This window comes from Abrus precatorius, unplaced genomic scaffold, assembly GCF_003935025.1.
Source record: "Abrus precatorius isolate BTA unplaced genomic scaffold, Abrus_2018 Scaffold6, whole genome shotgun sequence".
Lineage (NCBI taxonomy): Eukaryota > Viridiplantae > Streptophyta > Magnoliopsida > Fabales > Fabaceae > Abrus > Abrus precatorius.
This window is the reverse complement of record NW_020874406.1, coordinates 24861508-24874824: the sequence shown is the minus strand read 5'-3', so window position 1 is coordinate 24874824 and position 13317 is coordinate 24861508. Positions and strand designations below refer to the sequence as shown.

Genomic DNA, 13317 nt, shown 5'->3' with positions numbered 1-13317 from the left:
AATCATGAATTATCAAAATCATTAACACGTAATAATTACTCTAGAAATCACGTGTATGATATTTTTCAATTAATTGACGATATATATATACACACACATATATATATATATATATATATATATATATATTTCATATTATTAGTATATTAAAATTAAATCCTATTTTAAACAGGTACGCGTGATTCAAGTAAAAGTCATAGTTCACGTTCTAAGTCTTAAATAAATAAACAGGCCCTATTCATTATGTGAGTTAAGTTATGGTATTTTCGGAAATAATTTTGATTAAGTTGAATTTCATCGAATTAAAATAAGTTTTTTCTATTAATTCAAACAGATCTAACTTAATCGTGGGTAGCGATTAAGTTCGCAATTTTTTAATTAATATTGATTTTTCATTAAGTTCACATATTTTCTCCCCAAGTACATAATTAAATGGATCAAAATAATATTAGTTTGAAATTAAACATAAAGATAATCAAACATTTCAATCACATCCAGATAAAGTATTCAATGATGAAAAGTCATTCAATAAAAATTAAATTAAAAAATTATAGTAATCTTAAATAATTAAAATGATTTAATGAAAAAATAACGTTCAAATCACATCACTGAACTTCATATAGATGCTATTAATAAAAAATTCAAAAAATTAAAGTGTTTTATGTTTGGCTATCTTTTAAATAAATTAATGTGTGTTTAAATCAATTGTTTTGAAACCTTTTCACTTTTGATGGTATTTTGATTTTTTTTAAACATAAGCATTTTTTGTCATGGAGAATCTTGACTTAAAACACATTCATTGATATCCAAGATAGAAAAGCATCTTAAGGATGTTTGGAGTCCCTTCACATTTTATGGGACACTGTAGTCTATTTTGTCTTTATAATACCAAATGCATACGAAATAAAAAGGTGGAGAAAGTCTTAAAATTTTATCCTTGATTATTGAGAACATGCAAAGATAAAAAGCATTTAATATTTACTTAGTTATTCATAAAAAGAGTTATGATTCATTAAGCCTTGTTTATAATTTAAAGGGAAAAATAAAGTAAAAAAAATATTTTGAAGTTCGAGTGAAGAGAATGAAAGAAAGAGAGTAGAATGATTTAATACTTTTTATTCAATATTTTTTTCTTTTAAAATTAACAAATTTAATTTTCTAACAAAACTTTAAGTTTAAGCATGGAATAGAGTGAGTGACAAGCAGCTCAAGAGCGAAAGAGGAATTTTTTAAATAATAAATTGAGTGAAATTGAAAAATACGCTTAGTTATTGAAAAAAAAAATGTTATTATGATTCCATTCAGAAAAAAATTATTTTAATAACCATTACTTTTGATGAAAGCTAACTTTTACTTTTTATTTGATGCTTTTCTCTGTGAAAGAAGGAAAAATTATTTCAATAATAAAATAACATTGTTAGAAGTGACAAATAAGATATTAAGCTCACACTGGGTTTTAAAATTTAAACTTTGTTATGCTAAATAAAAAAATTAATTTAAACAAAAAACCCCTACAATTTAATCAACTTTTTATTAAAATTAATTTTTAAAATTAAATTTAAACATGCAAAAAATAAAAAAAAATAAAATATATATATATATATTTTTAATCAATAAGAGTATTCGTTATTCTTATGGGATCAACACACTTTGAGAGCTTTAACTACAGCTAAGTAAAGATGGGGTTTCACAGCATATTCCCATAAGTTACTCCTGCATATATCATTAAGCAGTTAAATGATGAGAAAGATAACGAGAGGGTGCCGTATGCATACAAATTTTAGTTTTTATGCATACAACACTGCATGTTCAATTTAAATCCCTTATTTAAAGCCAGTTTGGGTTTTGGAGTTGTTAGATCCGTGCCCAGTCACGCATATTCCCACCAAACTGCATTTATCGTTCCTGAAAGTTGAAAGACTTTTAAAGACAAACTTCTTTTCCAATCAATTAAGGTAAGAAGAATACTAGTAATAAGTATTTTAAAGACATTAATCAAACCAAATAAAGTAAAATATTTTCCAGAAATAGTGCTAATACTATGACTCATAATAAATATTCAAAAATTAGATACTCGTCGGTCAAATAAATCTAAATCAAGGTGTGAATAATCATTAGAAGACTCTGGGTATAAATCCTATTCTACTCCTACGTATACCAATAAAACACATTTATTATATTATATTTTTAATTAGATATAATATTTAAAAATATTTTATGAGTAGAAAATACATTAGATTTAAATATTTAAAAGTCAACTCTGTATATTTTGGGATTTGAAATGTTGTTGTAAAAAATGTGGTTTGTGAAAATTGAGTAATGTATGTATGGATGTGGCTTGATATGGGGTGTGTGCGCGTGTCCACCTATCAAACAACAAGTCTGCAACTACCTCCTTCCTACCTATCTACCCCCCACACTCTTTGAATGCTAGCCGCCCTTCGCCCCTTTCCTTTTTTATTTTTATAAATCTAACTCTTGCTTTCTTCATTTTCCTACAAACGCACGCAACACCCTCTTCACCCCAGTCACAATTTTTTCTCATTTCTCGTATCTCTGTAGTCTCACCATGGCCCCTTCTTTCGACACAAGTACTCAAACAGTATGCGTTATGGATGCTTCCAGCCAGTTCGGCTTCAGCCTAGTCCAGAGACTACTCCAAAGGGGCTACGCCGTCCACGCTTCCCTTCAAAAATATGGTTTTTTTCTTTTTTATTCTTTCTTTTTCGTGCCGCTCTCTTTGTTCTTTTCCTTTTATTTACATGCTTTGCTTTTGGATTCTTCCTCAGGGGAAAAAGACCTTTTCAATGGGATTTCTACTGATTCCGATAAGCTCAAGATTTTCCGATCTGATCCATTTGATTACCATAGCATAGTTGACGCACTCAGAGGCTGTTCTGGCTTGTTCTACACATTTGAACCTCCCCTTGATCAACCCGATTATGATGTAAGCGTGCCACGATATTTCTTCTATTTTTTTGCTGCCCTCTTTCTCCTACTAGTTTGGAATACAATGTTCGAAACCAGTTCTATCATCGTAAACATGGTTTAATTAATTGAAATATGTTGTAGGAGTAGTTCTTCAACATAATTATTAAAACCAATAATTATATCAATTGTTTATGCTTTCAAGCTCGCTGGATTGGTGGAACATAGCACATGGAATATCAAATTCATGATGATTTGAAAATATTCCTCTTTATACCACCTAGCGTTTCAATACAAAAGTTTGAAGAGTTAATCCGTGAACTTTATGTGGGTGAAGTAGCAGAGTTTGTTTACCCCCAGATATTGGAGTATGTGGTTGGCATAATTAGTGGTTACCCAAATTTCCCAACTTCTGGTGTGCTTTTGCGTTCGGGAAGACCATGACAGCGAAGGAAATAGTGTACTTGTAGTTTGTGCTGGTTAATTTTCCATTTCAATTAATAGTACATTCATATATGTCATAATCATTTGAGCTGGTTCATTATCAAACCATGTGCTTATTTGCCTACTCCTATATCATTACTTGTACGATCACATCAATATATTATTTGATAAAATATTAGCACTCATGATGAAAATATTGGATAGATTAACACGCAATGTGACACTAGCATAAAAATGATTCAAATTTATTAAAACAAATTGATAATATAGATTTAATTTTTGTCTCTCATAACAGTGTTCTGATTACTTTATTCTGTAGACTTGCAATCAAATGTTGTATTTTGTTATTCTATAAAGAATATTTTATTGTGTAGACTTGCATTGCCGTATCAGAAGCTTTTTGTATATGGTTTATTATAAAATAAAATGTAAATATATTTTTGTAGGACAAGGATATCTGTTGCAAAACCTGACCCAAAAATTCAATTCCATGATGTTTAATTTGTGGCTAGCATTTTCGGACAAACTTTTTGACCAAAAGCAAAAAGTTTGGTGGAGAGTTATTACAGTTAAATTTTTACCAGAGTTGACAAAAATACGTTGGAACTCTTTTTTTAAAAGATTTATACGTTATTATATTTTTATCATACGTAAACTAATTAAATAATAATATTTGATCTTTTTTTATTTTTTTAAAATAAACTGCATATCACTCTTTAATATTTGAAAATTTAATGATTAAAGTTATAGAAATTAAATTTTAATTTTTTACCACGTGCCTATAAGTGTTGAAAATTAGTGGGCAAAATTGATCACTGGTCTTGGAAACATACAGGAATACATGGCAGACGTGGAAGTAAGAGCTGCACACAACGTGCTCGAAGCTTGTGCTCAGACAGAAACAATAGATAAAGTGGTTTTCACATCCTCAGCTACCGCAGTTGTTTGGAGGGAGGATCGTAAGACCATGGAATTGGATTTAGACGAGAGACATTGGAGTGATGTCAATTTCTGTCGAAAATTCAAGGTACTGTATAATAATTAACTATACTATTATACAATTAACCATCACATTTTCAATTTTCACACCTGGGTGCGTCGCAAAATTGATAAATAAATATACATAAATGACCCGGAATTGAACATAAGTGTCACTGTTGTCCTATAGAAAACGTCCAAAATGAATAATTGATTTGGGTGTACCAACAGTTATGGCATGGGGTGTCAAAGACAATGGCAGAGAAGACAGCATGGGCCTTGGCAATGGACAGAGGAGTGAACATGGTGTCCGTAAACGCAGGCTTGTTGATGGCCCACGATCTATCAATTAAAAGTCCTTACTTGAGAGGAGCCGCTGAGATGTACGAGGATGGTGTCTTCGTGACCGTTGATTTGGACTTCTTGGTGGATGCTCACATTTGCGTGTACGAGGATGTCTCATCCTACGGTCGTTATTTGTGCTTCAACCACATCATCAACACCCACGACGACGCCGTTCAGCTCGCCCGCAAGTTGACGCCTTCTGCTTCTTCATCCTTACCTCAAAGGTCAGAGGGCGTTTTTGGTCATTTTAACTTTTGCTTACCGTTGGCAGTTGACTCTTGAAAATTGACTGAAATTTTTTTATCCACTGCAGCGATGACCATGGTAAGAGTTTTATCGAACAGAGAATAAGCAACAAGAAGTTGAACAAATTGATGGTGGATTTCGAGGCTTGACTTCGGCGGTGATATTTTGGACGGTGATAGAGCAATCACCTTGGCTGTTTTCTGCGAGAGGGTATTCGTGTGTAAAATGTTGCGAAAATATGTACCTATGCCCCATATTATTATTTATTACAAATGATTGTATTTTTAATCAAATAATAATTTCTTTATTTATTTATAAATTAGATAATGCAACATAAGTGTCTATTTTCGATTATCTTATTAGCATCGAAAATGGAACATAGTTTACGTGCCGTATGCCCCCTCCCCCCACCACACAGAAAAAAGGTAGGTAGCAGTTCAAGTCTGTGTTTGTGATAGAGTATGTCCTCGGTGGTGGCTTATGACCCACACACATGGAGTAGTTATTGTTAATAAATAATAATTATAAAAATAAAAATTAATTTAAATAAAAATGATAACAGACACTTAAATTACACGTCACAGTAATCGTATAATAGAATAATTAATGAAATCATATGGGAGCATAAATGTGCCTAAGGATTAGTTAAGTGGAGAGTGTGGAGTGGACCAACAAAAGCTTAGCTGGATTATAAAATGAGGTCGGTGGACACGGCTAGAATTAAGATAGCAAGTTATAAGAAAACTAAACCACTGGCTCCATAAATGCGATGCCGCATACTCAATAAAAACTAATAAACCTTTTCAAATTCATTCAATAACTTTTTCTCTTGAGGGCGATGAAGATATGGCATTGGGAACACTGCGCTAGTACTTCACATTGTCTTGTCCATTTTTCTAAGTACCTTATGTCCTTTCTTTGAATTAAGCTCCCTCAACCGCTCTATTGTTGATAGCCTATCCATACTGTTATTTCATGCTCTTTATTCTTTTCAAAGCTGGTTTGTGAAATGTTCCATAATATGCTTTCTTTTCCATCTTACAACTGTGATGACCATTCATGTTTTGGCTTAATTTTTTAAAAAATATAATATTCATTACACTAGTATATTTTTTTTAAGTAATGAATACTTTTTTTTTATAAAAAGCATTATTATTTAAAATATTTTTCTTCAGTTTTAAAGACTAAAGGTGACATATTTTTTTGTTATTTAATTAGTGAGAAAATTAAGTTGTTATACTTATCATCAATCAACCTATGTATATATAATTGTTTTATTTTCACTCGCGATGAAAAAAATCAACCTATGTACATGAGGCACACGTCTTGATATGAGAATATTGTGGATTGGAATTTCCCAATACATCATGTTAAATCCCGATCGATATTCTGATTTGAACGGGTTATTCTTAAAATGGTGATGGATAATAAACAGAAAACACGTAAGATTGTGCTCTTGATCTTGTGGAGGAACTTACAGATGAATGAGTTTCGGTTCTCTTTCTCAGTCATGCTTTGAAAAGAATTCGGATACGACATGCTAGAGAAACGTATTGGAAACGATTCTCTTGACTATTTTTCTCTTCCGGTTCTTCCCCCCTCAAACATAACCAGTCTACATGAGTTGAATGACTTGAATGATTTGCCCATTAATTTCCAAAATTGATTTCATGCAATTATATTATGATAGATTCAGATAGAAAAACGACTAGATCAGGAAAACATAAAGAGTGAGAATAAGAATAAACTTTTAAAACTTAACAGTAGCAATTTCCTTGGCTACGAAGGGTTTCCAAACATCAACCTATCATCATTTAATATTTCAATTCCAGAGTGGCTATCGCACCTTTAGGGGTTGCCCAAAATGAGTTGTTTATACATGGTAATTGTTAGCTATGTCATAGAATTTGATAATTCATTAAATATCATCAATAAACAATAAATGCTTGACAACTCAAGTTATTTCTAACTCTGCCTTATAGAAAAATGAATACAGGATATACCAAAATAATGAACTCTTGCTTCTTTGGCTCCATCATTAAAAGTTGAAAGTTAAGATATCCAAATATTGGAGTAGGACGCGTGGGCATCCGGTAATAAAATATATTTTCTCTTTTTTAATTTTAAAAAATCAATAATACTACATTTCTTTGGCTTTTTTATTTAAATAATACTTATTTAAAAATAAATTCTTAAAATAAGATTTATTCTAAACTATTTCCTTGTCTGGGGCTTTTTTTTTGCCAAATCAGCAGCAGTATCGCACATGCATAGACGATAGTAAATTTTTATTATTATTTTAATAGAGCATCGTTCCAATATTACCGATACTATACCAAAAATTGACATCTGTCAAAATCGCATGAGTATCGGACAAAATGAAACGATAACATATTTTTATTATTATTTTAATATATTATCGTCGTCCAGCATTCGAAATTCATGTTTTTTTAATCAATTTTAATATTATCGTTGCAGATTAACCGATACTCATTTTTTATTATTATTTTAATATTTCACCAAAAAATAGGAAATATGACTTCTTAGAGCGGTTCCTTATAAACCGCTCTCATAACTCTACTTTAGAGAGCGGTTCATTAGGAACCGCTCTCATAACTCTACTTTAGAGAGCGGTTCATTAGGAACCGCTCTCATAACTCTATTTCAGAGAGGGGTTCATAAGGAACCGTTCTCAAAAGTCATGTTTTTTTATTGGAAACAATCAGTTAAGTAAATTATTATAGACGATAAAATTATCTTTTTAAGTATTTATTATAATTGAATTAATCAGATTCAAACTTTAAGTTGTATAGATTCTAATAATCTATTTTTTTTTACAATATCATTTGTTTATTTTTATTTAAATTTAATTTTGTTTAATTTTAAAATTTAAATACACAACATCAAATTAAAAATTATTTTAATCTTAATTTAAAATTAATTTTTAAAGTTTGAAATTTCACACAATATTACAATATAACTTTTGTAATTTATTTTAATTTTAAATTATTCATTGAATATATATATATATATATATATATATATATATATATATATATTAAACTTGCAACAGCTGATTTATATGATAAGATATTTGGTATTTTGAATTAGCTTGTATTATATTTATTATATATGATAATATGTTCTAATTTTGTAGATAATTGGATGATACTGAATTTGAATTTACAATTATACCAATTAGACGAAACAACAAAATTAATACGATTGAATCAAATAACAAAAAAAATACTTGTTGTCTAACCTCAAAAAAGAACCTATGCAGCTTAACAAAAAAAAAATTCATAAAAATACTCTCATTTTGTAAGTTCTAAATTATTTATAAAAGTGTGTATCACCATATTTTTAAGTTAGCAACACAATATTTGCTACAAATTTTTTTCATGTAAAATAGTTTCATTTTGAAAAAAAGAAGAAGATAAATTTGTCGTCCATAATAATTTACTTCATTGATTGTTTCTAATAAAAAAACATGACTTTTGAGAGCGGTTCCTTATGAACTGCTCTCTGAAATAGAGTTATGAGAGCGGTTCATAAGGAACCGCTCTAAGAAGTCATATTTCCTATTTTTTTGGCAAAATATTAAAATAATAATAAAAAATGAGTATCGGTTAATCTGCAACGATAGTATTAAAATTGATTAAAAAAACATGAATTTCGAATGCTGGACGACGATAATATATTAAAATAATAATAAAAATATGTTATCGTTTCATTTTATCCGATACTCATGCGATTTTGACAGGTGTCAATTTTTGGTGTAGTATCGGTAATATTGGAACGATACTCTATTAAAATAATAATAAAAATTTACTATCGTCTATGCATGTGCGATACTGCTGTTGATTTGGCAAAAAAAAGCCCCAGACAAGGAAATAGTTTAGAATAAATCTTATTTTAAGAATTTGTTTTTAAATAAGTATTATTTAAATAAAAAAGCCCATTTCTTTTAACTGTTTTTCAAAAATATTTTAATTGATTTATTATTTTAAAATTAAAAAATAACATTAATTAATTTTTAACTATACTCTTACCTTGAAAGAAATAACAGTAATTTTTATTTTTAATTAATAAAAAAGATTATTATGAAAAAAATAGATAAATTAATAAATTCAAAATATATTTGAAAATTCAAAATAATTATGGCATATTAATTATACAGTTTTGATTTGTTGACTAAAACTTTTAAACAGCAGATAAAAATGTTTCGAGAAAGGAATTTATTATCAGTATTTGCAAACAAAATTTGAGTGTAGAACTTGAATTCAAACAGTCTGATAAGATATATGGATTAAGAAAACAAATTCTTCCTTTTCTTTTAACTTGGCTTATTTTGAAGTTAGGCTGACTCAAGTTAATTAGGTCAAATATTCCATCCATTTGTTTATTTTATAGATTTTCATTTATAAGTTTGTTATTGTTATTTATTTAAAAAATTAAAGCACTGTTGATAAATAGGTTAATTCTCTATTTTTTGGTCGAGAATTAAATATCTTAAAATCTTAATTCCTAATAATTTATTTTTTAGAAATAATTTTATAATATATTTTAAAAAAATTATAGGTCTGTTTATGTTTTTTCTTCTAATCTACGGCTCATCGACCTTAAGATATGTATTGGGTTGGCAAAAAATATGTTTGGCCTATACTATGTTGTTTAATTTGCCTACCCATACGACTACACCTAAAGTGGTCCGGTCACACGCTATATTTGATGGTGACATGTGTGGTACATAAAACACTTGAAATAGTGGCATATTGATTAGGGATGAAAATGTGTCGAGATAGTCTAGGTTTTATAAAATTTGAGATTAATTGTTAAAAACAACTTAATATAAATATTTAATATTTCTTGTATTATTTTGATGCAATGAAAGACATAAATTTTGTGATGAGAATTATTTTTATCTTTCTACAAGTATGTATATTTTATTTAGAATATAAAAAACTGATTAAGAAAATATTGACAAGTTATAATTAAAAACATTTAGTGTAAAAAAATATATATGTAAATTTTTTAGTTAAATTAAGAAGTCTGTAGTTTTAAAATTGAGTCTCATCCCTTACATATTTGATATTGTAATCTTTTTATTTTTATTTAATTTGTTTTTTACTTTCATCTAAACAAATGTTTAAGATTAATATTATTTTTAAATTTATTTTATTTTATTAATATAGATTGATTTTTAAGGTATGATTTAACCTTTTTTAAAGGTTAATGGATTAAATACATTTTAACTCTGTAAAATTGTTAAAGTTTAATTTTAGTCCAATTAAATTTTATTATTATTTTTATAAACATATAAAAGTTACGTGCTTTTAGTTTTTTTACGATTCTACTTTTAGTATATATAAAGACTGAAAGTAAATAAATTTTAATTAAAAAAATTAATTTTATAACTTTATAAGACTACAAATATAGTTAACTTAAATTTAATCTATCTTAAAAGCTTAGTAAAAAACTTATGTTGTAGTAATTAAGCTTTTAAATAAACAACAAAAAGTTAAATGTAAATAGATTTATGCCTGTAAACTTATCTATAGGTCATTTGATTTTCTCCAGTTTTCTAAATAGATGCTCAGAAGATATATAATTTCAAAATCTTATAGTAAAAGTTTAATATATCATTATATTAAAATAAGGTAGTTTATTAAATTTAAACAGTTTTTTAAATGGACTATAATCTGACATCTTAACTAACTGGATTTTAAAAATTTAACCTAATTTATTTAGTTAATTAATCTAAGGTTTATCCCTTGTCAAAAGACGCAGAGTCGTTGGACTAGGGTTTACTTTCTTCCACAAAGCCATCTTCAGTTCTTCACTCCGTCAGATAAATTGACGGCTTCCTTAAAGTGTATTTGAAAAAAGTAATAGATAAGAAAATTGAAAGTTATAAAAGTGGTTAGAAGTTGAAAAGTTAAATGAAAGTTGATAAAGATAATTGATTGAATTGAACGTATTGAAAAAAAAAAAGGGTTATTCAACTAATTGATAAATATTAAATGATAAAATAATTAACACATTTAATTATTAAACTATAAATTAGAATTTGATAATTATATATTAAAATTTTACAATTCTGGATAAAAAATTTGATATTTTATTCTTATTCATAAATACTTTTATTAAATTAAATGAGATAATACAAATAAATTTACATTCTTGTTTTAGAAATTTTATATTATAAAATTTGTTAAATATTTTATTATAAAATTTGTTAAATATTTTATTATTATTTTCTAAAGTAAAGAATGCTATGCTATTTATTCAATTTTTTTATTCTTAACATTTTAACAAAACACATATTAAAATTTATTTAAATAAACTTCTGTTTCTTCAATGAAAGTTAATTTTAAATTTTAGATTTAATAATTTTTTTTGCATGTGAAGATACTCGGAATATTGAACGCAATAAAAAATATTAAATTTGTAAAATTTAATTATTAATAATAATTATATTATTTTTAAAAATTTATTTAAATTGAAAAATAATCATAAAATATATTGTTAATATTTTTATTAATTAATTTAATTTAACATATTTGTATAATTCATAAAAAAATTATTTTTTCATGGCTAACATTATCAATATAAAGAGTAAATTTTTTTTATTCTTGTTGAAAAAAAGATATATAATAATATGTGAAAGAATACTTATTATTATAATAAAATTATATATGTAAAATCATTTTGTACCATTTAAATATTTTATTATTTTTGAAAATGATTAAAGATCTGTTTGGAATTGTGCATTATGATTGTTTTGAGTTAAAAGATTTAATATGTATATGCAACTTCGTGTCGCTAAAATTGTTTTAAAAAATTGTAAATGTATGAAAACAATAACCAGTATATGTATAAAAAAGAAAAATTATATATAATTATTTTTGGTAAAAGAAAAAAATACATTTTAATAAAATAAAAGTTGATTAAAGAAAAAATAGCTGCAATAGAAGGTGAATTTAGAAGGTGCATCTATCTATGTACCAAACGATAAGGAGGTGCACATTGCAAGTTGCAACAGAAAGAAAATAAAAAAGTTGCATAGTGCAGGCTAAATAAGCTGGCACTATCATTGGGAGATCCATCGATTGAACCCAAATAAATAAAGTATCCCTATTTCGATGTCATATCTCTCCTTTCTACTCGAACCTCCCCATCGTTGCTTCAAAAGTTTCCCTTACTGTGTTGTCATTGGCATAACAATGGCTTTCTTCTTCTTGCACAACAATGGAGGGACTAGCAAACAAGAAAAATACTCGGCGTGTATTTGTTTTTGCCTCTATCGATCACCTTCTGAATGTACGTATATTCAACACTGCAAAGTAGCTTATAGACACGTTTTAGACATTCAAAACATGTAACCAGACACGTGCTTAGTTTGAGAAGGAGTTATTGAGATATCAAATTCTAGGTTGTTTTGTTGGCAATAAATTTTAAACTATACAACGAAAAGCATTTAATTTTTAAATTATTTAAAATATTTTAGATAATTATGCAACTCAAACTTGTAACTCATTCTCTTTTCCTCACTCATGGATTGAGCCAAGAATGAAAATCTAATATAATATCAAAACGTAGATCTAATAAAGAAAATTTAAAACTCAAGTTAAAAGAATAGTCAAACAAAAAAAAATCTATGGCATGAAAAAAAGTACAATTAAACAAAAGTCATTTACTTTGATTGTATTTTTATTTGAATTCATTTAAAAATAATAGTAAATTTAAAGTAGTTTTTTTGTATTTTAATTTTAAATTGAATTAATTATTTTAATTTTTTTTAATTTTTGAGATAATGTTTTAATTGTTCAGTTAAATAAATAAATGAAATGTAATTAATTAGAGTAGAGTTATTAGTAAAAAGTGCTACTCGATATACTTTAATTTAGAGTAGACTGTTTTAGTTGATATTGGTATCATAGAATATTTAAAGAAAAATATAATTTGAGGTCGTATAAGATATTGTATCGGTATAGCACACAATACATTTAGGTTAGGGTTTATTTGAGTGTAGAATAGAAAAAAGTATAAATTTATTATGTCTTGCAGTTTGATTAACTTTTGAATATAAAAAATAAAAAATAAACTAGATTGCATAAAATTTTTATTTTTAGTTATTTAGCTAACTTTTTTTAGTTTAGAATATTTTTGGATTGATTTAGTGATTCAAATTTTTTTTAATAACTACAGTTTTTATACTTCTACAATAAAAATGATTGATGATGTCATTACTAAAATATATGCATTTTAGGGTGTTTTCAAAATATATACAAAAGATATGTAGTTTGGGTATGATTTTTTTTAGAGTCTATGGGTGATTATAATAGGTTTCACAAGGGAAGGGAGACAGGGGAC

General features: G+C 27.0%; 1 protein-coding gene across 1 annotated transcript; it reads left to right on the top strand.

The window, feature by feature from the left end:
• Positions 1–2332: 2332 nt before the first annotated feature.
• Positions 2333–5271, top strand: LOC113869422 (cinnamoyl-CoA reductase-like SNL6). The gene is made up of 5 exons (XM_027505740.1): positions 2333–2699; positions 2790–2947; positions 4208–4399; positions 4582–4919; positions 5009–5271. The coding sequence occupies exons 1-5, from the start codon at positions 2570–2572 to the stop codon at positions 5088–5090; spliced, it is 900 nt and encodes a 299-aa protein (XP_027361541.1). The 5' UTR covers positions 2333–2569; the 3' UTR covers positions 5091–5271.
• Positions 5272–13317: the final 8046 nt, after the last annotated feature.